General features: G+C 39.2%; 1 protein-coding gene across 1 annotated transcript in view; it reads left to right on the top strand.

Moving 5' to 3' along the window:
* The window catches only part of SHOC2 (SHOC2 leucine rich repeat scaffold protein), a 38,861-nt gene extending 11,294 nt beyond the window's left edge, over positions 1-27,567 (top strand). The window contains exons 2-8 of the mRNA XM_009643460.2: positions 4,064-4,201; positions 17,131-17,261; positions 20,841-21,029; positions 22,453-22,575; positions 24,623-24,760; positions 25,249-25,366; positions 27,279-27,567. Coding sequence (XP_009641755.1) covers positions 4,064-4,201; positions 17,131-17,261; positions 20,841-21,029; positions 22,453-22,575; positions 24,623-24,760; positions 25,249-25,366; positions 27,279-27,487 — 1,046 coding nt within the window. The 3' untranslated portion in view covers positions 27,488-27,567. The remainder of the gene's footprint in view (positions 1-4,063; positions 4,202-17,130; positions 17,262-20,840; positions 21,030-22,452; positions 22,576-24,622; positions 24,761-25,248; positions 25,367-27,278) is intronic.
* Positions 27,568-27,573: the final 6 nt, after the last annotated feature.

Raw genomic sequence — 27,573 nt, 5'->3', positions numbered from 1 at the left:
GGGGGGGAGAAGAAAAGGGGGAAAAAAAAAAATCAAAACCCAACCACAAACCCCAGTACCTTCCTAGTTTATTTTCTAATTGTCCTAAGGATGCTTGTCCCTTCAGTGCAGTTGCAAGTAGTCCGTAGGGAATCCTTTTTTCACTACTGTGAGCTTAAGTGTTCTCTATTTTGGCCATTACTTGAGGCAAAAAAAGTTAGTTCATTTTACCTGTGATTAGTATCTCCCTAAAGCAGTGCTTGCCTTACTCCAGTTATTTGGCTGTTCGAACAGTCCTTTGGGGAAGTGATGCTGGAGTTGTCCACGGGGCAAACGGGAATGGGTTTTTCTTTAGTAAACTGCTTTCTGGAGAAGGCTGATTTTGAGTTGCAGCACATTTCTAGCTGGCGTATTTCTATTAAATTGATTAAGATACAAATGTGTTTCAGCAAATTCATGTAGTACACCAGAAAAGAGCAAATGTTCATTCTTTTAATATGAATAAGATCATGAGCTCCTCTCTCATTAGCCATTTTTCTTTTTGTACCTGAGCAAATCTTTCCTTTAGGAAGACTTGCTTTTTGATTTTGACGTATATTTCTTACCCTGGCCAAGCAAAAATGCCAGATTTCAGTTGTATCTTAGTGAAACTTATTTTCACCTTTTTTTGAGAAGCGTTTCCTTCAGTACAGTCGCCAGTGTCTTGGGCAGTAAGAAGGATGCTTCCAGTCACTGAAACAAGCTGGCTTTACATCAGCTCCTGGGAAGAGCATTGTGCAGATGGCCTTAAGTTTGGCCTCTTTGTTCTTGCAGATCATTATTTGTTGTATTGATTGTTTAAGCCATGTGTTTATCCTGGCATAATTTTTGAAAGAGCCGCTGTTGTGCAGCAGAGCAGCGCACAGTGTGTCCATTCACGGGGTAAACCATTGCCGTCGGTCAGCCGGTGAAAGAGCTGCCCCTGTTCTTTAGCTGCCGGCCTGGCGGCAGCGCGCTCTCCGTGCCCAGCGTGGTTCTGGTCCCACGTACTGGGATGTTTTCAGTAGCGCTGGTCACGTTAACTGCAGTGTTGCTGGTACTCAGACCTCCATGCGCACAGAACAGAGCGCCTCTCACCCAGGAAAATAGAGTTTCAGGAGAAGACAGGGCAGATGGTGTTGATCGGCCACAGGGCGTGAGCAGCATTGGTTTGTAAAGGACTGGACCCTTTTATTTCCTTATCCCTCTGTTTTCCCACACTTGTCCTTCTTAAATCACATTGATTCCTCTCTTTCCCCTTCCCTAAAGATCCCATAGCAACTTTCACCACACCAAGTTGCTCTTCCTTGCCCCTCGTAGTAGGTGTTCAGCCTTGTATGCAGTAACAGCCCTCAGCCTGCGAGGTGCCCGGAAAGCCCTTCCATTTGCTCACTGGTGGGTCTCACACTGGTCTTTGGGCTGATGGCTCTTCTGAGACACCCAGTATTTGGGTTCTCCCACCCACTGGTCCTCTGTATGCCTTTGCATGTGAAGATGAGCCTCTACCACATCGCCTGAACGTTTTTCACCTTGTTAATCATATTGGAAGTTTTTTGCTTTTTGTTGACTTGCACACTCTGTGTTGTCTCAGCAATCCAAGTTAAAGTATTGAAAGAATTTCAGTGCCAGCAGCACTTCACTGTCCCTCTCCTCCTGCTCTTAGGGGGGGAAAAAAAGAACATTTTGGTGACGTGCTGTCAAACCATAAGGATTATTACATTTGAGAGCAAGATTCCTTACTGAGCAATGTGAACTAAAAGCTGAACATTATAATATTTCTTTTCCTTAAGTCACTGTACTTCATGATAGGGCTTGAACTTTCGCTTGATTTCTGCTCCAAAGTCTAAAATTTGTTGAACAGTCCTCAATCTATTTTAACATTTAAAATTTTTATTGAATGTTTACCAGTGTCGCTTTTTAAAATAGCGCATGCCTCTCTACTATAACAGTGTTAAAGCATGGCTATTCAAATTAAACCAAAGTGTTAGCTTGCCCCTAATTGTGTAAATAAACATAGACATCCCGTTCCTTTTTTCCCCTCCCCAGAGTCAGCTGGTAAGATGTTTGTTTCAAACACGTAGCTTGCTGTTGTCAAAGTTTTCAGCAGGTGCAAAAATGAAGTGCAGCAAATGTTGCTGCAAAAACCCAAGTCTTTCTTCGACTTCAGCAGATGTAGAGTGGGAAGAGTCAAGTAAATGAGAAATCAGTGTGATGAAATGAAATTTATGCCATATTTCAAATTTGACATCATTGATTTAGGTCTGAAGTGAAAACAAATGAAAACAGCAAACCATGAAGTGAAAACTACTGCCCCAAAGTACGTGAAGGTTCTTGTGTTCTCTTACTAAAGATTTGTGGGGTTCTTTTTTTGTTTGTTTAGAGGGAGGGATTTTGAAGTCTTCCTCAAGCTTTTCTTCCTCCTTCTATTGCCTTCTGTGCTTTGCCCGCTTGTTTTCATGAATAACAAAAAGATGCTTCTACCACAGAACATTAATGCTTGCTCAATTTTTTCCAACATTTGCTTTCTTCTGCATATTAATGGCATCATTGAAACGTGGTTTACACAGTGCTGGATACAGGACGTTTGGCTGTTGACTCTGGTTGCCTGGAGTACTTTTGAATGCTGACTTGAGAGAGGACACACATAGTGATGGAGGAGCTGCTTAAGCACCACGTTTACATTTCCATCTGCCTAGTTTCTAGAAAAACATTCTATTTAGGTCAATAAACGCAGGAAATAAGATCAGTTGTATGTTAACAATCTAAGAAAAATGGAATAATGAAGCTATTGGGGTCGGTGTGGGGGTTTTTTTGTTTTGTTTTGCTTTTTTCCTGGCATTTCACAACTGTTTTGTGATACATAGTAAGTATTGTGGCTACATGACACCTGCAACTCAATACAGAATTTGAGTTCATAAATACTTTCCAATTTATTAAATCATCATTTATGATTATCTGCTGATCTAATGGGTAGACACTACACATCAGAACTTGCCCAAACTAGTTCTGCAGGCCTGTGGGAAAATCCTTAAAGGATTGTGGTAAAGATACAACGCTGAAGCTCAAAAATAGACATTTGCTCCTCAAAAGGAATTTGCTACCCTTCCAAATTTGTAACCCGCTGAGTCATGCTCTTATACACAAATACAGTGACCTCATCTTTACTGGATAGAGTCGAAGCTGTTCAAATAATTTGCATTAACTTTACCTCCATCAGATGCAGAAAATATGAATGCATACACCTGTATTCATGCGCACACTCTGTTTTTTTAAACCAAACAAGCTATTGCTCAGAACATGTTTGTCATTAAAATAAGTGAAACTACTGTACATGGAGAGTTGTGCCTAGCTGTACTTTTCAATTAACATGTAAATGACAGGAATGAAGCAGTTCAGTGTAAAGTAGTTCTAAACTCTAACCAAATCCAATCTTTTTTAAGGCTTAACAGATAAGCCTTTTATTTCAGACTTTTATTTGCTATAGTTGTGCTTGCATATATAAAATATCACACTCTGTAAATAGGTTTACAGTTTACTTATATGTTGCCTTTTTTGTGATGACTAAAAATGATTAAAAATAGTACTCGGGACTTTGGGTGGATTATCTAGGTTGTCAGCCAAATAATTTTGATGTCTCCTAATTGTTGATTTTGTGCCTGAAAGTAATTCATGGTATAAATGAGATCTCAATTTCTCAAAATTCAATACAATTCATTTAACGGTGTTTTAAACTTCTGGTCAGCCTGAAACGTGGGAGGTATAGGTTTTGTACTCGTATTCCACAGCTTGAACTGTCAGAATAAAATCGATCAATAAATAAGATTTCTTCAGAAAATCTGTAAAAGCTTTAGCTGAGTTTTTCCAAACTCTTGATCAGGTTTTAGATCTGACTGATGAACTTAGGATCCTGTAATGCCTTATTTTGTATGTATGACTTTATGGTAGCAATAGCTTTTTTCCAGATTATCCCCAAATCTGTCTGATTCTATTAATCTCTGTGAGGAAGTAATTGTCTAGAGCTGTACATTAAAGAACTTCATGTTTTGATTTTCTTGTGTGCTTTTAGGTGAGTTGTGTAACCTCATAACGCTGGATGTAGCGCACAATCAGCTCGAACATCTTCCAGAAGAGATTGGAAGCTGCACACAGATCACCAACCTTGACTTGCAGCACAATGAGCTCTTGGACCTACCCGAAACTATAGGTATGTGAAGAGGCTGGAGAAGAGAAAAGAAATCACTGTTTCAAGATGTTCAGTAAGAGGAACAAATTTAAGAATGAGTATTTGGTTGGTGACTGTAGAATGACTGGTGTTCAGCTCAAGGCAGCTTCACACTTGAGATTAAAAGCAAGTTGTGTGTGTTACCTTAAATGTAGCTTCTGGCTCTCCGAACTACGTTACTGAATCTAGCTGTGCTGCAGAGTGCAGCGTTGTCTAAGAATGAGAGTTACAAGGAAAAAATCCATCACTTCTAACTCTGATTTAAGGTGTTCTGTGGTTATGAGTAAATGTCTACAGCTTGTCTGTCCATTCTGTAATGAGGCTGAGCATACACAGGAATAAAAGGCTGAAAGACTCATAGTTGAAGTGTAATACTTTGGCAGATAGTTTTAACTAACATCTTTGGCTAAAGAAAAATAGAACTAAAAAGAGAAATGTTTTACATGGATTATGTATATTTTATGCTCTTTGGTAGAATGACTGAAGAAACCTTCCAAGTCCACAAAATTATCATGTTCTAATGCAGTAAAATACAGAGGGTTTGCAACTTAAATTGGGAATAACGGACTGAAGTAAACACAGTCCTGGCCTGTTTCAGAATCTCTCATAAGATGAAACAACAAAATATGACTTTTCCTTTTTAATTAAATCCGTTTTAAACAGATGGCAGAAAAAGATGCATGCTGTGATTTAACAAGACAAAATCCAAGGCCATCATGATTTTAAGCTCTTATTTGTCACCAGCACATACTCAGAAGAGTGAACGTTATCACTTAAACAATATTTAATGTTGAACATTTCATTAATGTACTTTAATGCATAATAAAGTGAATGAGCAGAAGAGTGAGGAACCATGTAACAACACTCCAGCTTTTCTTCTAGCAGTAAATTGTTGAGTGTGGAGTTACTGTGGCTTTTTGTTTAGAAAGTTTGACCTGAACAGAGTTTACATTGATGAAGTGTCCACTGGAGCTAAACTTCCTTCCTGGATTGATGATATTTTTAAACTCTGGAGATCCCGTTGCATCTGGAATTTGCATCTAACTTACACAATTCATAAGCACTGCCTTTATTTTTGTAGCTATTTTGTAAATCTTATTGAAAGTTGTTTTACATAAATTTTAATGTGTAGCGTACATGTCATATTTAGGAAGTGAGTTCTCTGGATAAACTGCTAATTACGGGAAAAATTCCCTAAGTAAGTGAGATTTCCATTGTCAGGGCTTATAGACGGCTACTGTTGATTCTTGTGCAGAATAGTAGTACTGAGATTTACTGGCAGGCACTGAGCTTCTCAGAGGACCACAGAAATCTTACTTATAATATGCTGCAAGACTGTGCTTAGAGGGAAAGGTCTTAGGGTAGGAGAGGCATAGAGTTACTTAGGCAGTTTAGTCATTTGTGATAGATAGGAAATTGCTGACTGTGCAATCAAGATAGTTTGGACTCATCTGTTTCTTCAGAAAGTTATTGTAAGCCTAGGTGGTTTCTACTGAGTCAGGCTCATACCTGGTTGGACTGGATTTCTACCTCTTTTCTTTGTTTTGTTTTTCCATTGCATTGTCTTTATAGTGTTTCGAAGTTACTTATTTTTAAATGTATATAGCTGTCTCTCTACATGCTTATCTGAGCTGAATATTGATGCTGTATAGCTCAACAAACGACCAAAGGCAGCCGAATAATGGTAAGAGGCAGCAGTGTGCCATTGTGTCTTCAACCTTACACTGGTTCAGTTTTTGTTTCGCTGGAAAATACCTGTTGTTTGTACTGACCGATGTATGGTAGCTGAGCATTTCTGTTTAGACTAAAAACTTAAAATCAGAAATGGGTATTTGTGCCCCATGCAGTTCACAGGCAGCCAGAATTGAATACTGAAGGGAAAAATTTTAAACTCCAGCTTAAATGATAATGATCAACCTACATTTATGCATGTTACAGAAAAGGCAGCCGTAGCCAGTTCAGCAACATTGGCTTTATTTCTTAGTCATCGCAGTTTTGGTTCAACATTAAAGCAAGTTGCGGCTTGATTTTTAGATTGCAGCTTGCTCTGTGGTTAGGCCTCTCCAGCCTCTCCATCCCGTTTTTGCCCCTTCCCCGCCTGAGGTTTTCTACCTGGTGTTCGGCACAACTGGCTTTTCTTGCAACGTCTCCACGCTGCTGGGTTTCAGTACGCTTAATATCTAAGCGTTGTTAATGTTTCGCCAGTTCAGTCAAACTAGGGTGGGGATCGCAGATCGGGTACAAAGAAGACCAAGCACGTTTGCTCGTTATAAATATTTAACGTACTATGAGCCTCCTGCTACGGAACAGACTTCCCATTACTGCCAGGTCTGTCCCCTCCTCCCCCACTGACACCCTTTTGATGGAGGCCTCTTTTTTTTTTTTTTTTTTTTTTTTTTTTTTTTTTGCTTGAGAGGGATGTGTTTGTCAAGCTGCTTTGAAAAACAAACAGCCTCCTTCCTTTCCTATTGCTCCTTCCCCTCCAAAAGGACCCCTTCCCTCCTGCCCCTGCCAAAAAAAACCCAAACCCTTGCAAAATGCTTCTTAAATTCAACGCTGGACTATCCAACCAGGTTTTGGTGTTACCACAGAAAGGTTTCTGAATCTGCCAAATAAAAAAAAATAAAGAAAAAGGGAAAAAAGCTTGTTTTCTAACTAACAGTACTGTGCTGAAACGCTCCGGAGCAGTGAGGAAGGGCTGTTGGAGGGTGACATGCCGGGGAGTGGCAGGGAAGGGTTTATGCATCAGCAATGATTACAGAGGTAGCAGAGCCAATATACCCACTCTGTAAAAATACAAAGATCTTGTTTCAACTACCGCTGTCTAAGCGTGCTTTCTTGCAGTAACAAATGTCGATTTTAGATATTAGTTGTCAGGAAGTGACCTCATGTCTTGCTTTATAGATATTGGCTTAATACATTCATATCTGTATTTCTGTTGATTGAAAATTGTAAAGTACTTTGTATATTAGATCACTTCCTGTAAGAGAAATGAGCTTTGTGGAACAACCTAGCACATTCCAAGAGTCTCAAGTCTAGAATCAAAATCATAGTGGGATCCTAGCAGCTTACTGGTTTAATTGCAGATTTCCCCCCCCCCAACCCCATGGGGTTTTTTTGGGGTGGGGGGAGATTATGTTTAGCTCTTATTTACACGAGTCTTATCTCAGTCTCAAGTCTAGAATCAAAATCATAGTGGGATCCTAGCAGCTTACTGGTTTAATTGCAGATTTCCCCCCCCCCCCAACCCCATGGGGTTTTTTTGGGGTGGGGGGAGATTATGTTTAGCTCTTATTTTACACGATGTCTTATCTCTGCATACTTAGCTGTTACACTAATATATCCAAAAGATATATAAAAGAAGGTGAAGAATATACAATTTATATTAAAATTAATAATTGGGACTTTTGAGGCGGAGAGAAAGCAAATTTTGGGTGGAGTAAAGTGTTTCTCTGGATTACCAACTAGCTTACAAAATTTTGTGCTGCAAATACCACGTTGCGAGTGTTCCCTCTTTGAACTTTTAATTTTAGCATTCTGTACAAATGTGTTCACTACTTATTTAAAAGCACAGAAACACTTACTTGAGAAAAATTCAACAGAAACAGAATCACAGCTTTTTAAAAAAAATCAGATTCTTCATCTGTTTTGTATTTTTCTAGTTTTATGTGTTTACGTGTGCAGTTTGTTTATAGTCAGATGTGCCATATTCATGGACATTTAAGGCAACAGGCATTTTAATAAGAAAATGAAAAGTCAGTTGTAAATGTTCCAAAATGATGCTTTAAAAGCACAAAAAATTCTGTCACTGGACACACTTTCCAGTGTCTGCCATGGCACTGTTCCTAAGAGATGGTTAGGAAAACGAGAGGCATATTCAAAGCCCTGCACTATATTCCTGCCTTTCTCTGCGACACACGGGCTCAGAAGCTGAAATCACAACTCTTGTGAAAGCAAATATTATGTGGAGTAACTTTGCCATTTTTGCTGGTTGAAATTGTGCTACAAGCTAGGCTTCTAACCCATTTAGCCCCAGTGTACCTCTGAGAGCGCAGCTGTGCTTTTAAAACATATGGTTGATAAAACATGAAGCATCGTGACCAGGACCAGGCATATATAATTGGTACAGCCTAGATTGTACAAATTGTGGGGGAGATATTTAAGTCCCTAGAAGTCCTAGGAAAGATACTTCTGTAGAAAAGTGAAACTATTTAAAATGGTACTTTAAGTTTAGCAGGCTTAGCAAAAACTGGAGAAGTCTTATTCTGAAACTTCTGATATGTGCTGGTCCTGACGAGACCCAACAGAGCACCTGTGGCTCCCTCGGTGCCCAAGGGTGATGTTCCTACATGACTGATGGGTTTGATGCTGCTAATTACTAGTCACTGAAGGAGCACAGTGCGTGTGCTCTTGCTCCGGCTTTGGCGGCAATATTCATATTCTTAAAATTCATACACGTGACCTAATGCTTTGGTCTGGGAGCATTCAGTACTTTGAAGGATCAAGCCCACCTCCATAGGCTCACATTGGGAGGTCTGATCAGCGTTCAGTGCTTTGTCTAAGGTTTTATTCTTGGACTGTGCTGTTAATGAAACATTTTTAATTAGATTCTGCTAGTAATGGGCAATTGCAATAAGCTGGGCCTTTTCTTTGTCTGGGGGAAAGCAGTGGCTCCTACTCTTTTATTCTCATTTTTGGGTTATTATAAGCCTTTGCTAGTTCTCATGGTGGTCTCATAAAGGAAATGAAGCTCCTGGTTCTTGTTGGCTTCGATTCTAGGCTTAGCAAATGTAAATCAGTGAAACTGGCCAGAAAATAGTGAGTGGCAGGAGAGGGTAAGCGGGGATGTGACTGCTCGCTGCCTCCGACGGCGACAGAACGGGAGGGACGAAGCGAAGCGGTGAGGTGTCAACCTCAAACCAGTAAAAGCAGGCTGGACTGCATGTGATGGGTAGGGAACGCTTGGGTGTTGGTGTTTGCACAGGTTGCTGTAGATGGTAAAAACTCACAGGGCAATGTGATGATTATGCAGAAGAAACATGTATCAGTTGCTGTTAAAGTCAGGAAGTCGCCGAGCCACCGGCTGTTGAATCTTCCTTGGGGAAGTTGCAGGGTGCCCTCTCCTTTTTCTTGGGTATCTGCTGTTGGGCATTTTTTTTCTGGAGAGAAAATACTAGGTGGATTTCTGGCCTGAATGCAGTAATCCTCACGTTCCTTAATTAGCTAAAATTATAAATGTGAATTCATGTGTTACACATTTTACATGTTTACTGCATACAGTGGGGCAGACTTAAAAAATTAAACACATCTGTCACTTAGGAAAGGTTAATGGTTTTTTCTGCATTGCTGGTTAGGTATAAACTATTCGTAAAATGTGATTTACATTTATATAAATCTTTAATTTCACAGAAAGGCTTTTAATAGTTGAAAAGGAAAATGAGACTACCAGTGAAAAATTAAACAAAATAAATTTCAGTTGCTTTGTGTTACTGTATGAAGTATGAATTGAGTAAAATGCAAGACTTTCATTGACAGCCCAAAATAAGTCCCAACCATTGCTTTTGACTCTGTTGCAATGTGCTTTTTGTATTTTTGTGTCATTTTCAGCTAATAATAACTTCCCTTTTTTGTTTTAATAACTAAATCTCCAGTGCAAGCCTGATATAGTTAAATAGATACGTACTGTTTCTCTGTAAAAGTTAGGCTAGCTTCTGCTGGCTTATTAATTCTGAGTTTATTGATTTGATATGTATTTATGAAAATATTTTTTATTTTGTGTTTTGGTTGGATAGTCTTCCTGGTAAGAGTTAGCATGGGGACAGTTTATTTCAGTGAATATATATGTGATCACACAGTAATTAGTTGCGGAGACCAGTATGTACAGGTAGATCATAACTGCAGCTCAGCATTTTCAGAATGATTTGTATACTGCAGAAAGAAAAAGCCCATAATCTTATTTTCTTTATGTGAGAAGCAGGCACGAGGGAAGAGTGATTCAAAAGAACACATCAGAATCAAGACAAGTAGGTCCATTAAGTTACATGCATTTTGAACACATGTTAAATGAAGTTGAATTTTTCATAGCTTTGCCAGCATCTTGCGTGCATCTTTCACACATACGCAGTCGGCAGTGATTATGGGCTTGACTCTGAGTTGATAAATAAATAACTGCTGACATGGTCATGCTTTAGCCTTAATTTTGAAATAAGGAGGGAAAACCTGCCTTTGGTTGATACTGCTAGACTGAAAATAGAGAGGAATCTCTTTGCTCTCTTCAAATGGCCTTTAAAGCAGTAAGGGCTGTAGAGATTAATTTTAAATTTATGTTAAATTGCTTTCTAATAGATGACATCTTTTAGGAGAATTCCTAGACTTTGTTTAAGGAGGATAATGCACTTTGGTTTGAGCAGGACAAAAAATGATGGACCCTGCTGACCTTGTAATTTGTAAGTCTGAATCTGCCTACTACACTGGCCTGATACATCAGGAGGTATTGGTGGCTGGAAAGAAAAGTTAAAATACATTACAAATCACTTTACTGTTAAACCAGTAAAATCCAGAGTTTGTAAGTCAAGCTGTGTTGTGTTCAACTATACCTTTGTATTTGGAAGAGTATCATTACATTTCATGCTTTGGCTTTGGTAGTTGGTAGCAATGATCAGGAGGGATTCTCTTCTCTTCTACAATTTTCCTGAGTGGTTGCCCTCCCACCACCATCTTCCTGTCCCCATTCCCAATTTTCCTAAAACATCAGCCTTTAGCCAGAGCATATGAAACATTAGGAATGTTCCAGCCCTGCAGGTTATAGAAGGGATTTGACCTCTCTTGAATGATTGATTGGTGACATGAGTTTACATTAATACAAATCTATAGCCTTTGATTTAGGAAGGAGTTGCTCCCAGATCAGATGAGTAATGGCTGGGATTTTGTTTGGCTTTCCTCTGCAACATCCTCACCGAGATCACCTCCAAGATGTCTTGCCGGACCAGTCAATTCGCACTGTCGCGGTGTTGGACATTGGCAGATGTTGTCTTTGCTTGTGGAATGCAATTGAAGGTTAAAATGGTCTATCTGAAGCCTTTCGTTTTACTCTACAGCTGTCAGGGGAAATGATTTGCTTTCTGACAAGAGATTAGATTAAACATGTCCTTTCACCTAAAAATCTGTAAAACTGTTCAGCAGTTGTCATGGAATATGGCCAACATCTGGAAAAACTAATATATAGTAAGTACAAAGTGGGATACAGGCATCTTCTGACTTGCAGCTGGGAGCACTGATGAAATACTTGAACACAGTGTTTAATCTCTGGCCATAGCTGGCCATCTCTAGCTTGTCTGGTCTCTCCTATACAGTTTTCAAGTCTTTTAAGGCCCATAGGTCCCACCTGGTTTGTAACATACTCATTGAACCTCTTCTGCCTTTTTCTTCTCTGTTGTCATCTTTGCTATTCTCACTACAAGATTAATACGATGTGTATTTTTTTTTTTTTTTAAAGTTACATCAAGTTTGATTTTTTTTTTTTTTTAATATTGATTTTTGGTTCTACCTCTTGCTTTTTATGTGTTAAAAATGACATCTGGTACCTTTTGTATGCAAACCAGCAATTTCTTAGAAGATGATCCTTTATTGAATCAAGTGAACTACGTTCTATGAAATAATGTGGTCATGTAAAACATGTTCTTTAATAGATGGCTGCTCACTGTTTGCAAAGTTTAGTCAAATCAAAATTAAGAATATTTATAGAAGTTAGACCATCAGAAATACTTAACAGCGCCATGTTGTTTGTAGCAAGTTCTTGCAGTTATCTATTGCGTGCTGAGGTTCATGTATACTTTTGATTACAGTCTTACAGGTTTTTGATGTGCACAGCTCTTGTAAGTCCAACTTGTGTTCTTACTGTTTTCTACAGAAGAGTTTTCTCTAGTGAACGGATTTTATATTGATCCGATGCTTCTGGTTTATTTAGGAGAAAGCAACTGATCCTGATAGCAAACTAGCTTGATGGACTAAGTTATATCAACTAGATATAACTTAGTTATACCAACCAGATCTATTCCATCTTTTGGTACTGATGCAGTAATATTCTGTGCTAAGTAATAACCCTTCATCTAAGGATAGGGAATTTGAAGAATTATTTTAACTAAGGGAGGGAAAGGAAGAGGTGTGATAAAGCTCAGAAGAAGAGAGCATTTGTTGCTCCCTTCAGAAAGCACTGATAGGACTTTGAATTGGGAATTTGCATTTCTTTATATTATTAAACATACCAGATCCTGCTTCTCTTGATTTTGAAATACTCAAGAGAGAGATGTATTGCTGGAGAACCACTCCAGGTGGTCTTTCTGTGGTTTCGTAAGAATGGTTTTCTGCTTTATTTCCAGTCTTCCCTTCATTTTGGGATTAGCAAAACCCTGTTTTTTCTTTGACTAATATCTTTGAGGTACCTTTAATAAAGAATTTAATTGAAACCATCTATTTAGAGTCCCTTTTATAGTAACAGAGTTTAATTTAAAGTTTCTGGATTTGCATGCTTCCAAGCAATTTTTAATTCATTTCTGTGTAAATTAAACAGCTAACCCTGAGAGAGACATGCAGTCTCTCTGGTGAAGTGATTATTAATTCTGCATTTGTGTTGCTTCAAACCTGAGAGCTGGGCAAAGTGGAGCCTGCTGATGGGCATTGGTACGCTTGTGCTGAGAAAACGGACCTGAAACACGGTGGCTGTGTGAAGTCCGATTCCCAGGAGTGAATGTTCACACCAGAAGTTGAACAATTTTGCAGTGACTTTCTTAGGCCTAGGATAAGTTTAGGGCTTAGTCAAGCTTTAGGATTGTGTTTTTAGACGTACCAATGGATGGGGCAGTTCAGTTTCCAAGGCCTTTTGTAATGGGCTCCCTAAGAAAACAAGTTGGAAGATAGCTGCTTTTCAGTTGTGGTTATCAAACTGTCATGTTCATGAACACCTAATGCTGCGTTTTCTGAGTCGCTCTACCTGCGAGAGGCTGTTTTAGAGGAACTGCTGACGTATGGTTTCAGTGACAAAAGTACAACCGCAAATGATCCTGATGATGTCTGACTGAGTTGATCGTGATCAGTTGTTACCTTCCTCGCCTTATTTCTTAGACTTAACCACATCAGTGGCGTACCTAATATGGTACCATCTCAGAAACCAGTAGCTGAACTGGAGAAGATGGAGATGGGTGCAGGCACCATAAAGCGGCTCAGAATATGGGTAGCAGCAGGGTAGTCCTGAGCTCAGGGAGCTGTAAGTGGGATCATTTTTGTTTGTGCAATGCGCAATGGCTGCTGTTCAGCAACTTGTAACAATTTCTGTTGTAAACCAGAGTTTGTCACTCAGTGGCCAAAGAGCTGGTGAGGTGGCCTGAGCATGTTTGCCAGCTGCCCATTGGCTGGACCATGGACCATGGAGGCAAATCTCAACGTAATTGTACTGGACACTAAATCTGACCCTCCTAATTTTTAAAACTGGGCATTCCTTTAAAAACAAACAAACCAACCAACCCAGTAAGTTTAAACACACAGAGCAGAGGGAAGAGCTATAAGGATCGTCCTCTTTTGTGAAGAGGAGACCAAGATCTGGCTTCTCCAACATGCGAAGATAAAATATGGTAAGGGTTTCTCGCCACAATACATTCACAATGAGGTGTGAATATGAACTCTGATGAGGATGAAAAGATAACAGAATCTTGTTGACACAAGACTAAATGGCAATAAATTGGCTATAAATAAATGCTGGCTTGAAATGAGGAGGTGGCCCATCCTGCCTGCATCAGCTGGGTGCAGGACAGCTTTTCCAGGAGCAGCGGGAGAGGAACTACTGCTGAAGCTCCAGCTGAAATGTGCTGCTTTTGTTGCAGTCCTCAGGAATAGCTGTATTTAGTGCTGTGGTGTGCAGAACACTCGCAGGGAACGTGGTACATGCAGAATGTGTCCGATGTTACGCCTTTGCATGCCTTTCCCATGGAGGAGAAGGATTACTAGTGGAGAAACAGTGATAAAGTTCTATTGAGAAATGCTACCTATGATAAGAAAAAATTACTGGGAGCTGCTATTTATGCCTCGCTTTCTGATAATGCCATGAGGATAGCCAACGTGTGTCATTTTCTCTTGGAAAATTATGGTACAGTTTGACTCTCTCTGATGGCTGCCTTGTTTCATTTTTCTGAAATGCCATGTTGCTGGTAGGAAGAGAGCCATATACATACAACCTGTGCTCACAATCTGGGAACTGGCATAGCGACGTTGTATTGCTAAGCAACAGTTGGCATCATGCTGCCTGCTAGAGCCATTCTCCGCTCGTCCTCTTTGCCTGAAAAATCCAGATCAGCATCTAGCTCAAGGTTTAAGTCCTGAAAAAGAACAGTAGATTGATATCTTATTTTGTGTAAAGTTCGTCATTCGTTTTGTTAGTAAAGCATTAAATTACAATTCAGAGAAACGCAGTCAGGATGTGCTTTGTTCATCCCTAGAACAGCAGATCCTAATGACAAGGGGTAATGGTTTTAAACTGAAACAGGGTAGGTTTAGACTGGATATAAGGAAGAAATTCTTTACAATGAGGGTAGTGAAACACTGGAACGGGTTGCCCAGGGAGGTAGTGGAGGCCCCATCCCTGGAAACATTCAAGGCCAGGTTGGATGGGGCTCTGAGCACCTGATCTGGTTAGCGGTGTCCCTGCTCACTGCAGGGGGGTTGGACTAGATGACCTCTAGGGGTCCCTTCCAACCCAAACCATTCTATGATTCTATCTTGATGCCTTGCAATAGGATGTCTATCATGTGAGGTGAGGCCGGTTTCCTATAGAGCCAGCAATGCCAGATCTTACCAAATGCGGCATGAAATAGCTGTGTTACATACAAATGTGCATCTTTATACTAGTGGGTTGTAGGCTCAAATTAGGCCTTAATTATTCTCTCTAGTGCATACGCGCTGTAGGATTTAACCTCAAAAGATGAAGATTTGTGCGCTGGAGAGCAATATTGATAGCCCTGGATTTTAAATGCCTTTTTTGATCAAGGGAAGGCTTTCCTTGCTGCTTCTGCAAAAGCTAATTGTTTGCTTGGTCAGAAAGAATGAACTTAAAAAGTAAAAATCCCAATGGGAGATACTACTAGTTAAGTAGCTCTGGGTGACTACCTGTTATTTTAACTTTGTTTTGTTATTGACAATACTAAGTGAAATCTGTTGCTAAGCTGGTTAGCTAAATACCAGATATGCACTGAAAATTCATCCTCTTTTCTTTCTTGATTTGTAAGACCTGAATAATTTTTGTTCTAGATAAGGTTTTTTTACGTTTGTTTTTTGTGGGGTTTTGTTTGCTTCTTTGTTGTTTGGGTTGGTGGTTTGTTGTTTTTTTTTTTACTTTCACTACTCTTGTGAATCTCCATTTTAGTAAATCATACAACATTCCCAATTTCCAATTTTTTTAGCTACGTTCCCAGCTACTCAGTGATGTATGGTCATTCTTAGAGTATATTTTGACCAAGTTCAAGCAGGAGGTATTTTGCCACTTCCTCTGTTGACACTTTTCCTCTGACTAGCGATCCCGTTGTAGTACTTCTATTAATTTTCATTCTTCATTTCTTTTTATTTTGTTTTGTCCTTTGCTTCCAAGCATATTTCATAACTACATTTGCTTCTTCCTTTAATGTGTTCCAATAATCTTTGTGTAAGTACACATGCGTAGACATTAATATATCCTTCATTTAATGAGTAGTTAGGCTGTACTTATTAAGCTCCCTTCATCTTTTAAAATTATTTCTGGTTATTCTTGCTGTCTTTTGTTAAATCTTGTGTTAGTTTTCTAATGTGTCTTTCTGGTACTTCAATTTGCGGAACAAATGTGTTGTGCCATAAGCGGTTGTAAAAATGAGTGTAAAATAGCGAATGTTTTGCAAGGAACTGCTTGATTGTGTGAATCTGTTCACAAGCTCCCCGGTGTGATGTACACATGTACGCAGACACGTTTTCTGATCGTAGGGATGAGCCAGAAGACTAAGCACTGTTCTTTGTACTATTTGCCAGTTGACTTTTCAGTGAAGTTCAAGGTCTTACTACCTGCAGGAGAGTCTAAATGCCCCAGCACATATAGTTCAAACATCCTTAAACAGTTGATTTTGATCTTGAGTACTTGTTAGATGGTAAAGGTTGGAGCTAAAGGGAGCTTCAGATGGGAATTTTTCAAGTTGCAAGTTTCTCAAGAATTTTTTTCCTGACAGAAATAAATGTCAACGAGGACCGTTGGCCTGGCAATATTCAGTAAGATTTTTACACACATAATTGTTCAGATTTTTGCAGACTTCCTCCAGGCTTTTTCCTGCAGTATCATTCAGAAAAGTTGGAATTTTTGTTGGTCGTGTCCCATCCCCCATCCGTCTGTCCCCCCAGTCTCTTCTTAAATACTTCATTGCTTTTGGAGGATGGTAAAGGTTTGGGTTTGGGTTTTTTTCCTGTAGAGGAAATTATTTTGCCAGGACCTGAGCTGTGTGATGTATGCCCAAGTTCTGGTAATCTGAGTCATGACATTGAACAATGCTATCTGTAATTTAAAAATATAATTTTGGGGACATCTGGAAAATGATAGAATTGTTTGTTGGTAGAAAGATCAGGATAGAAAGACTTCTACGATAAGGCATAGGCCTTGCTTGCTTGTCATATCATATACAAATAAAGAGGAATATGTAATGTGCACAAGGTACTTCTACTGCATGGTTGACTACAGCATTGGAAAGCTCTGTAATCTGTAAATCTCTTTCTTGGGGATGATAGCCCCTTTTCACTGTATGAAAATTCGAAGTATAGAGTGTGAGACAATAGAAGAATCAGAAGTCAAACCTTGTTCTGTGCCTTTGTGTTAATCTAATAATATATTAATAACTGTTTCTTACTTGTAGGAAATCTGTCCAGTCTAAGTCGTCTTGGCCTGAGGTACAATAGGCTGTCAGCAATTCCGAAGTCTTTAGCAAAATGCAGTGAACTCGATGAACTGAACCTGGAGAACAACAACATTTCTACTTTACCAGAGGTGAGAATTAGAGGGAGTGGATTTTTGGGAGGGAATGTTGCTGTAAGGCATCAGTGTTTTGTAGAGGGATTGGAACATGTGAAATTACTTCATCTTGAATCACAAGTCTAAGGAATATCCTTTGTTTTAATTGACATGTGTGTGAAATATTGCAATTCTGTACATATTAGGTGTCTAACTAGTACGGAAGAACTGTTGTTGTACAACTTCAGTCAACAGTGAGAGCAGTACATGTGTTTGTGTTTGTTTGTTGTCCTGTCTTTTTAGAAAACCTTAAATAAGGAGCCCAGGTTCTCACTATTCAAGCTAGATAAGAGCTTCTCAGTGTTTCTGTTTCATGGAGGTAGGGAAGAAGTAGAAAAATGAAAAATGGGAGGCAAGAATACCTTTAAGAGAGTAGGTAAAGCTTGTTGCAGCTACTTGGCCTCAGCATTCTCATTTTAAGGTGGAAAAGTGTGCTGTTGAAACTGCTGAGATATCATCTGGCAGCTCACTGATACACCTTCTGCCAGTTATCAAAAATAAAAATTTGCACCATTTTTCAGTTTTAGTGACTCTCTGAGGATCACGGGAGAAAGAGGAAGAGAAACCATTTTCTTGCTTTTCAGAGTTGCTGCACTTGATTGTCTTACCTTGGTCTCTCTTGCTTCAAGTTTAGTGTGGAACTAAGGAAAATGTCCGTAGTCAGAAGCTCTGGAGCCACATTGTCAGTCTCTTCAAGTAACACATTCCTGAACAGAGCGCTTTGGTAGCTCTGGGGTGGAGAGCCAGAAAGTCCTAGTTCCCCATGCATCTGTACGTTTTTCTGTGCCCCTTCCCTAGAGTTCTCTGGAAGGTGCCCCCGCGGGTTTCACAGCCCTGGGTAGCTACAGCAGTTGGTTACAGAACGCTTCTTAAATACAGCTTTGATGTCTGCAGACTTTGAAACTCTTTCAGCCGTTGGTTATACCTTTCATCCTGATTTTCCTTTTCTTAGTTCCTTGAGACTGATTTATCAGGGTAGCAGAGTGAGAGATGCTTGGCTGCGTACTGCATACTTTTGGCGCTAGTAAACGTTTTGAGAAAATGTTTGACTTGAAGCATTAGTGCCTGGGCAGAATTGCTCCGACAAAATTTCCGAAAAGAATATTCTGACAGAAAAAAAATACAATGAAATTGATTCTTATTTTGGATATTTCTTCCGTTGCTTTAGAACTGCTTGGAGTTGAAGGTTTTCAGACACAAGATAGGGTTTTATTCTGTTCTGGTTTAATGATGGTCCAAACTGCTTTCCTAAGCTGTTAAAAAAAAAAAAAAAGTATAAATTATTAGTATAAATAATTCCAAATGTATCTAAAGAGGTATATGGGAAACTATACGTAGAAGAAAAAAACAATGCACTTGGAGTTAGGTGAAGTATTCATAGTAAGAAAGTGCAAAAAGTAACTGCTTTCCTTCAGATAAATTTCTCAGTTTGGCAATGACAGACTGAAAAGAGAGAATTCAATAAATGTTTGGGAAAAACTGTCACTTACGGAAATGCTACTGACTGAAAGCCACCAGGCTGATTTTAAGATGTGAACTAAGGTAGCCTACCCCACCCAGACGTGTTATAAATCAACTACGCTATAATTACAAAGAGCTAACATGATGAATGATTGCTTGCTTTAAAATGTCTTCAGCCATAATACAAAACTCTTTGCGACTGTGCTGCCACCTTCATGTATATTTGCCAACAATATGTTAATGCTTAAGCTGCTACCTTGCAGAAGCGTACAGTTTATACTGTAATCTGTTCAAAATAAAACATTCTGTGCTATAATACAAAGAACTTTTTGCAGAAGAAACTTCTGAATTTCAAAGCGTAGCTGAAGCTGCTGATACAATGCCTAATAAATATTTTATCTTGAGAGAATGGGCTGGGAGAAGGCAGCACTGTCACAGCTCTTGCAGATAGAAAAGCATTGCTCTCTTTGTACTGCCAAAGCTCGCTTGCTTCCCTTCAAATGTGTTTAATTACTCTAGGCTATTAGAGTGTATTAGCTAACATCTTTTTAATATTTTTTGGTATGGAAGCAGACTTCAAAAATGGCTTTTTGAAACACCAAGATCCATTTGAAGCAATAAAGTGTGTTTGTAACAGAGCTCAGGGACTGCCTAACCCTAGGACAAAGCATATCTGTTAATTGAAGTATAGCTAGAAGCAGTATTTCCTAATCAATGATTATACTAGTTAACAATTAGGGTAGATTAATACTGATTTGAATATCCATTATTTTATCTTTAGGGGGCAAATTGCTTCACTAATATTTGCCGAGATGCCTCCAGAATTTTATTTCAGTGCTTAAAATTTTAGCCATGACATGTAGACAAGCCCCTATTTAATCCTGTTTTATTTACAATAATGTTAATAAACTGTTTAGAAAAGTAGCCGAAGCTTTCCTGGTGAAAGAGCAAAGCCATGTTCTTAAAGCTTTTACAGTGAATACAGCACTGAAATTGCAATCCAGAAATACTGACATTGGGAATATGGTTGGAATCATTATCTTCTTACTGCTCGTTCCTGATTGCAGATATTGCATTATTTATGGTATGTAATGCCACGCATAAATCTCCAGATTCTGTAATACTTAAGCAAATAGGGCTGAATTCAGGTTGGCATAGTAATAAGCAAAGGTGACACTTCAGCAGTAATTTAGATCGCATTATTCATCCCCACAGTTCCAGCAATGTGCTTGGCACGTAACTTAACAGATAAACTGCGAGATCCGCGCTGCTGAGACTGGAGAATCTAATTAGATAGCAAAGTGAAATGAGACTCTGGGTTCAATGGGCAACCATTGCTATCCAGTTTAACTCCAGGCTTCTCGCTTTTTATTTCTTAAGGCGGGGTGGGGGGAAGAAGTGGAGTAATAACTATTTAGGAATATTTTGAAAACAGGAAAAGAAATGCAACTTCCAAAACCTTGCTTCCCCGTTCTTTTTCTGTCCTGCCTGGTTATCTGAAACTGTTACAGCCTAAAAGGGAACTTCTACCAGATGTGTTCACCTTACGGCTTTCTGGTAGATTAACAAAGATTGGACTGGAGGTATCAAACACCAGTTTGAAAAACGGTGCATGCAGCTGGTAGTTCTTTGGGCCCCGCGCTCAGCCGTGAGCAGGCATCAAAACTCGAGTGAGCCGCAGCTGGGTGGCGTTGGCCGGAGCCGGGAGCGCTGTGCGGGATGGACGCGGTGCTGGCCGTGCCTGCCAGCCGCTGCCCAAGGCATAACGACGTGTTATTAAAAAAATTCCTTTTGGAGGAGAAGAGTTACAAAACCTAAACTCCTAAACTCTTGCTTTCAAATGTGGTATGTTTGCTTTTTTGTATCTGGCAGTATGTAAGGAGAAAGGGGGAAATAAGGTAAAGGCTGATGACTGTGAGCAGAGGTTGTTGCTGATGAACGTTTTATCAAATTTAACACTGGTTTGTGTGTTGCAACTTATTTAGGGGATGGACTTGAGGGGGGGAAAACATTTCTAATTAGACCCATGAGGGAAGAGAGGTGTTTTTGAATAAATCTGTCCTAAGTTCCTGGGTGGTTTTCTTCTCTCTACAGGGTCTTTTATCCAGCCTTGTCAAACTGACTAGTTTAACGCTGGCCAGGAACTGCTTCCAGTCCTATCCCGTGGGTGGCCCGTCCCAGTTCTCCACAATCTACTCTCTCAATATGGAGCACAACCGCATCAATAAAATCCCCTTTGGAATTTTCTCTAGAGCTAAAGTATTAAGTAAGCTGAACATGAAGGTGAGGCGCAGAAACATGCTACTGTGTGTAAAATCAATGAGGAGCACTGTTTGCTGCTCCATGAATTCTGGCAAACTTAATGATACGAGGAATGAATTTATCATGCTGAAGCGGACGCTGCTGCTGTCACATCTAGAAACAATTCTGTGTTGGTTTAAAAATGTACTGTCAAGATGTTATTGATTTGTCTTTATTTTTGTTAGTTAAGCTTTTGTCACATTTGCTCAAGTTTGAACAATGAAAACAAAGTTGGTTGCAAAGTTCTTGAATATTCAAATGAGACATAAGCATACAGCGTAGCTTATTTTTTCCCCCCTCTACTGTTACAGTTTGGATTAAAAACAAAATTAGGTAAAAAAAATATCTCTTGAATATATTCTTTCAAAACCTAAGTTTGGAGACTTTTGGCAGTAGTTGTAGAGCACAGAAAAAGAACCTTTAAGTCTGTGCTATGTACACTTAGAGTGAAGAGAACTAGGGGAAAGAGATGTTGTTTTTCTATGAATAAGTTTGTTTCAAGTTCTTAAATTATTAAAAAATAAATAACATTTAAACTGTATCTAAGCACAGCTACTGTTTTAGAAATATCTTTTGGCACAAATGGATTCTCAATTTGCATTAAGACCAGTTTTTTACTTTGGTAAAAACCAGTTCATTACTTTGCATGCTTACCAGGACTTTGTATGAACTGGTTTTTTAGATTTTTTTTTAGATTTTTTTAGTATCTGGTCTAGATCAAATTTTGGTGCTACATTTTGAGCAGTAAGATGTTCAGATTAATTTCAGTAATGCTTTTACTCTGAGCCGTTAAGGTATATTTCCTTTGTGGTGTGTGTGTTTGGGTGTTTTTCCCCTTGTTCTTTTGAGAGGGGTGGGTGGGTTTGTTTTTTGGGTTGTGGGGTTTTTTTTGTTTTGTTTTGTGGTTTTTGGGTGGTGGGTTTGGTTTGGTTTTTTTTGGTTGTTTTTTTTTTTTGTTGTTGTTTGTTTGTTTTTGGTTTTGGTTTTTTTTGCTCACTCCATATATTTTTAGGATTCCAGTGTTGCTCATAGCACCTTTGCTAATTATGGTGAATTTTCTGTTCTCCCTACCTCCCCCACCCCGCATTATATTCAGCAAAGAAAGGACAAAAAAATGTTTTAGCTACTGGAATGCATGAAATCTTGAGAATTATGTGCTTCTAATTTTTCCACTTCAGTTCATATTAGTAACACAGAGTTAATTCTGTTACTCTGGATTGCAACTGCTTATTATGTTTTGAGGAATTTAAAAAATACTTGGCCAATTATCAACATTTAATTCTTCTGATTTAATTATCTACTATTTTGTTATGAAATATTTTGTAGGCAGTTTGTTTAATCTCTCAGCTGCCATGCTGACTTCTTGCAAGCGCAGACCCTAAATGTTTGATTTGTTAAATCGCAGGACAATCAGCTGACCTCTCTCCCCTTGGACTTCGGGACTTGGACTAGCATGGTAGAACTGAACTTAGCGACTAATCAGCTCACAAAAATCCCTGAGGATGTATCTGGGCTTGTTTCTCTTGAGGTGAGAAGAGTATAAATGAAACAGCTAAGTGAATCCCTGCAAATAGGCGTTGTGTACTTCAGGTTTAAGTAATACTGCTTTTGGGTCAAATAAAGCCAAATAAATATGTGTATTTGTGTTATTTAAATACATGTGTTGCATCCGTTTATGGGTGTTTTCAACAGCTTTTTGAATGTTGTTCTTGAGGCTCTAAATGAGTGTATGTGCTCAAAGAGTTAAGTACATACACACTTTTAACTATGCGGAAAGAAAGTTTTTCTCAACAGAGAGTTACCGTTGTAAATGAGATGGCACTGAACTCAGTTCAATTCCTGGGGAGACCAGCATGGCAACAGCAGGGATCAGAAAAATGTAATGAAATGGTCTACAGCCAGAGGTGGCTTTAATGTTGTAGCACTGTGGACCTTGTAGGCAGCTGGGTGGGAATTCTCAGCCTTTGAGGGAATTCTCAGCCTTTGAGGGAGAAGAACTCGTAGGTTGAAACCATGAACTAAACCTGTTGTGTCCCTTAGTCCCATTTCCCAAGGTAGCATCAGGAGAGAGAAACTTAATTGCCCAATTGGCGTATTTGAAATTGCAGATTTCCAGTGTGACTGCTGCTCTGAATAATTAATAATTCCTGTAGTTTGGGGAAAAAATTATATGGCAGAGTTATAGCTATTTAGTGGCCCAGTTCCCTTTCAGCTAAGGCTGTGATTGATGTGATTGGGAAGTTAGTAACCTCTAACAGCTGGATTTGCCAGTGCTCTGCCAGCTGCTGAAGCTGGAGAGCTGCATGGTCCACAGACCCCTTAGCGCTCTTTTTCTCTGTAATTAAAGAATCAAATACAAAGAGCTATCTGGGCAGTGTTTACAGAAAAGTGAAGGTTCCCACAGCAGTGCTAAGTCAGCTGTATTGCACATAGGTAATATGTTCTGTTCCTGCCTTTGTTTCTTGATACGCGATTAAAATGTTACTATTCTTACCGTTCTGTGTGTGTCGTAGCGCACGCAGGCAGGCCACCGAAATACTGCTTGTACTAATGCTAAGATGTTGGCTTTTATTCGTTTTGATTTTCACTTTGGTTTTTAGCCTTGTTTTCTATGCCGTTCCTGCCTTCAGTGTTTCCACGTTACGTGAGGCTAGCGGGAGCTGGGATTGGTAGCAGCCAGGCTTTTGCGACCTTGGCTGGCTTTGCGGGGACCTGTGCGTGGCTGGGATGAGGGTCCACACTGGGAGCTCTTTCACATCCTTGTGCTTCAATGCGCCTTGTTAAATAACTAGATAATAGTATTATTTAATCGGTAATTAATTACCTTGCTGCTCGCTGGGTTATTATGAGGCTTGATTACTTCTAAGGAGTTAGACTTCTCCGGAGGCAAAATGGTATGCTGGCGTTACCCCTGTTAACTTGCCTGTGGTATAATGAATAGCTCTGCTAAATGACGTCGCAAATAAGGATGCTTTTCTTGAACCTAGGATATTTGTAATTCAAGTTAGAAAGGAGGAGAAAACCAAGAGGATAACACTCCAGTAGGGGTGGGTGTGTGATAGCAGACCGTTTTGAAAAGCCAGTGGGTATCTATGCAGTGGGCTGCTTAGGTGCTCTGGTCTGTATGCTGCTTCTAACCGAGGAGGCATAGAGAGAAGAGGAAGTATTAAGCTTTTTAAGGACTTGGCAAGCTCAGCAAATAATGTAAAACACGGTTATGAGATGGCTGTAAGGAAGGATAACAAAATGATAGGGAAGTCCAGGAAGAAATTGTTTTTCTTTGGTCATTTGAAGAAATAAGGTGGGGTTTTTTTGTTCTGCATTTATTGTTATATACAATAATATTTAGAAGAATTCTGTCATAAATCTATCTATTTGTCTCATTAAAGACTTTAAAAATATGATGTTAATCACTGATTTGATTTTTTTCTTTTATCTTTTCAGTTTGCTTCCCTAATTTGAATGTAGGGTAATCTTGGACTTCATTACTTGAAAATATAAAAAGATCCTGTCTTAATCGTTATTTACTAATTGCATTGCTGAAACTCTCTGTGTGTGGTTTGTTTTTTTTTGAGGTTCTTATCTTGTCAAACAATCTACTAAAGAAACTTCCTCACGGAATTGGAAATCTACGGAAACTCCGAGAGCTAGATCTAGAGGAGAACAAACTGGAATCCTTGCCAAATGAAATAGCTTACCTCAAGGATCTGCAGGTGAAACAATAATGGGCCGAGATAAACATCTTGCGTCCTTTATTTACACCATGCTGATTTAATTACAGCTAGTTTGATGAGGGAAACTATTTGGGACTGGACATAGAACCAAAAGTTAAGAATCTTGTGCAACTTCATCCACAACCTGTCCCCACTAATTCTTCCCCAGATTTATCACTTAATACTGAACAAACAAATTTTGAAGAGTTTAACTGTTTGCACCATGAGTACAGTACTGCCACAGGAATAGCTTCTGATTTCAGTCATGTTCATGAAAGCTTTTATATATAGGCATGTATTTTACTGTGCACTATGTTATGTTTAGTGGTGCTTAATAGAGGTCTGAAATGTTGTTGAAGGGTAGAAATTTTTTTGTTCAAATGCTGGAGAGTAGAACCTATCAATTTATCAGCTGTATATCTTGTTACTTTCTGTCATTTGAAGCAGAAGTCATTAAGTTAATTTTTAAAAAATTGTTTTTCCTTTAGAAATTGGTTCTGACTAATAATCAGTTGACCACCCTTCCCAGAGGTATCGGTCACCTTACCAATCTGACGCACCTTGGGCTTGGAGAGAATCTTCTCACACACCTTCCTGAGGAAATTGGTAAGATCTCTTTTTCTGGTTTGATGCAGTGTGCCTGAGCCAAGGCAGTTACTGACACAGGAGATAGACATCTTCTGTGCTCATAAGCAGAGGCCACAAAATTCATGTGAAACTTCTAGATATACACAACCTGATGTAAAGCATGTGCCACAGGAACAGCACCATAGGGTATGATCTTTATCTTGCTGAACTGTAGTGAAACAAATGGTCTAGCTTTTTTCAATTCTTCTGCAGAAAGCCACCAAACACACACTAACCTAGAATAGAGAGATTCCTTTTCTCTCCAAATTTTCCCACAAGTTGTGTATTATCAGTCACTCCACTTCATAAACCTATTCTTGGAGAGAGGTCTGTGTCAGAAAGGGAATGCACTGGTCCTACTGTAATTCCATAGCGTAGACAAAACCTTGTGTAAGGTGTAGACAGCTGAAGCAAACGTTTCTGGTGATAGTCCCTCTGCACACACTTCTGTTTGTAGACCGCTGTATTGTTTTTCACTTCGATGAGATGAGAAAAGGAAGTGAAGAGGAGGAAATCTACAGAAAGAAAGAGAGGAGTAGGATTCTTTTTGTCTACTTGAGACATCCAGAGTAAATGAGACTCAGAGCATGTGAAATGGAGAGCCCCCATTTCTTTTACAGTCACAAGTACCTCCAGAGCATGATTCTGATCACTTAAGTTAAAATCTTAAAGTTAGAGCTCATTATGGAGGAAAAAATGGTGGGAGAAGCTACACAATGCAAAATGTGGTCAGAAACAGTGATGTGCAGATGGAGAAGGCTGGGACACTGTCTGTCTCTCCCAGCATCTTTAGGGAAGAGCTGTTACAGCTTCTCCTCATCACTTGTATGTGTCTCTGTGAGAGGGGCCTAAACCAACCTAAATCTGGAGTTTTGTCATTTAGTTCATAAGTTAATGGAGAGATTTTGGATGCTGTGGAAATGAGCTGCAGAATTAAAGTATGTAAGTAAACTTGTAGGAGTACAATTTGGTTTTCAAAGCTGAGAATAGTTAACTATCCTCAGATATGACTGCTTCATCTAAAGTTATTAGCTATTTCCCATTATTTCTTAGCCTTTTTTTTTTTGTTGTTGTTGGTTTTCCGTGCGTTGAGCCCTGGCTGCTGCTCTCTCCTAAGAAAGATTAAATTGTCTTTTAGGTTATAGGAGATGTTTATGCTATATAAGATTGGAAAATGGGGATTGTTTTGAGGAGGACTTGTACGTTCGGTGTGTATTTCAAAGATACAGATTGATTTTGATACTTGATTGCTGTGGAGGAATGGCAGTCTTAAGAAAGAAGAAATTAGTCTGATTTTCATCATCTGGTTAATCTGTATTGCAGTATCTGTAGTAGAGGCAGGTTGTAACATTTGAATTCCAGAGGAATTTTTCAAATGGGTTTGTTCCATTTAATAAACTCACTGCTAAGCAGAGATCTCTCCTGCTTTCTTCCTGTGGCACACTACAGTTACAGGTTCAGGTCTTTAATGTATGGGTTCTAATTAAATAAAAGGTATGGCATAGATATTTTATGGAGAGAATACATGCTGCATGGTATAAATATTTTCTAGGCCCTTCTAATTAGACAGCTTTTCAATGTTGCCTGCCAATTGCAAAGCACTTGGCTGAACAGTTACGGTTAAGTCCCTCTCAGTTCTCTTATTCTGTGTATTCTCAATCCAGTTGTTATCTAAAGGAGATGTAGTAATGGATATTTTTACAGGGAAGCTAAAGTGAATTGGTTCTTGCTTAGGTTCCTGTGCTTGAAAACAGGAGTTTAGCTGAGTCACTGACTCTAGATTCTACATAGTAAAGAATCTTCCAAGTGGACTTAGTGCTTCTGTCTAAAAGCTATAAACTGCATGAATCAAAAAACCACATACTACTTTGTGTTATTTTATTTTAACCAGGTACACTGGAGAATCTGGAAGAACTGTATTTGAATGACAACCCCAATCTGCACAGCCTTCCCTTTGAGCTGGCTCTTTGCAGCAAACTGTCAATAATGAGTATTGAGAACTGCCCGCTCAGCCACCTTCCACCTCAGATTGTTGCAGGAGGACCCTCCTTCATCATTCAGTTCCTAAAAATGCAGGGACCATATCGTGCCATGGTCTGATGCTAATCGGATTGTCCAATACACTGTACAAAATACAAACTGCATTAATGTTGTAATTGTCTGTATATGTATATATAATATAATAT

This window comes from Egretta garzetta, unplaced genomic scaffold (assembly GCF_000687185.1).
Source record: "Egretta garzetta isolate BGI_Z169 unplaced genomic scaffold, ASM68718v1 scaffold8, whole genome shotgun sequence".
Lineage (NCBI taxonomy): Eukaryota > Metazoa > Chordata > Aves > Pelecaniformes > Ardeidae > Egretta > Egretta garzetta.
This window is presented reverse-complemented; position numbering and strand designations above follow the sequence as displayed.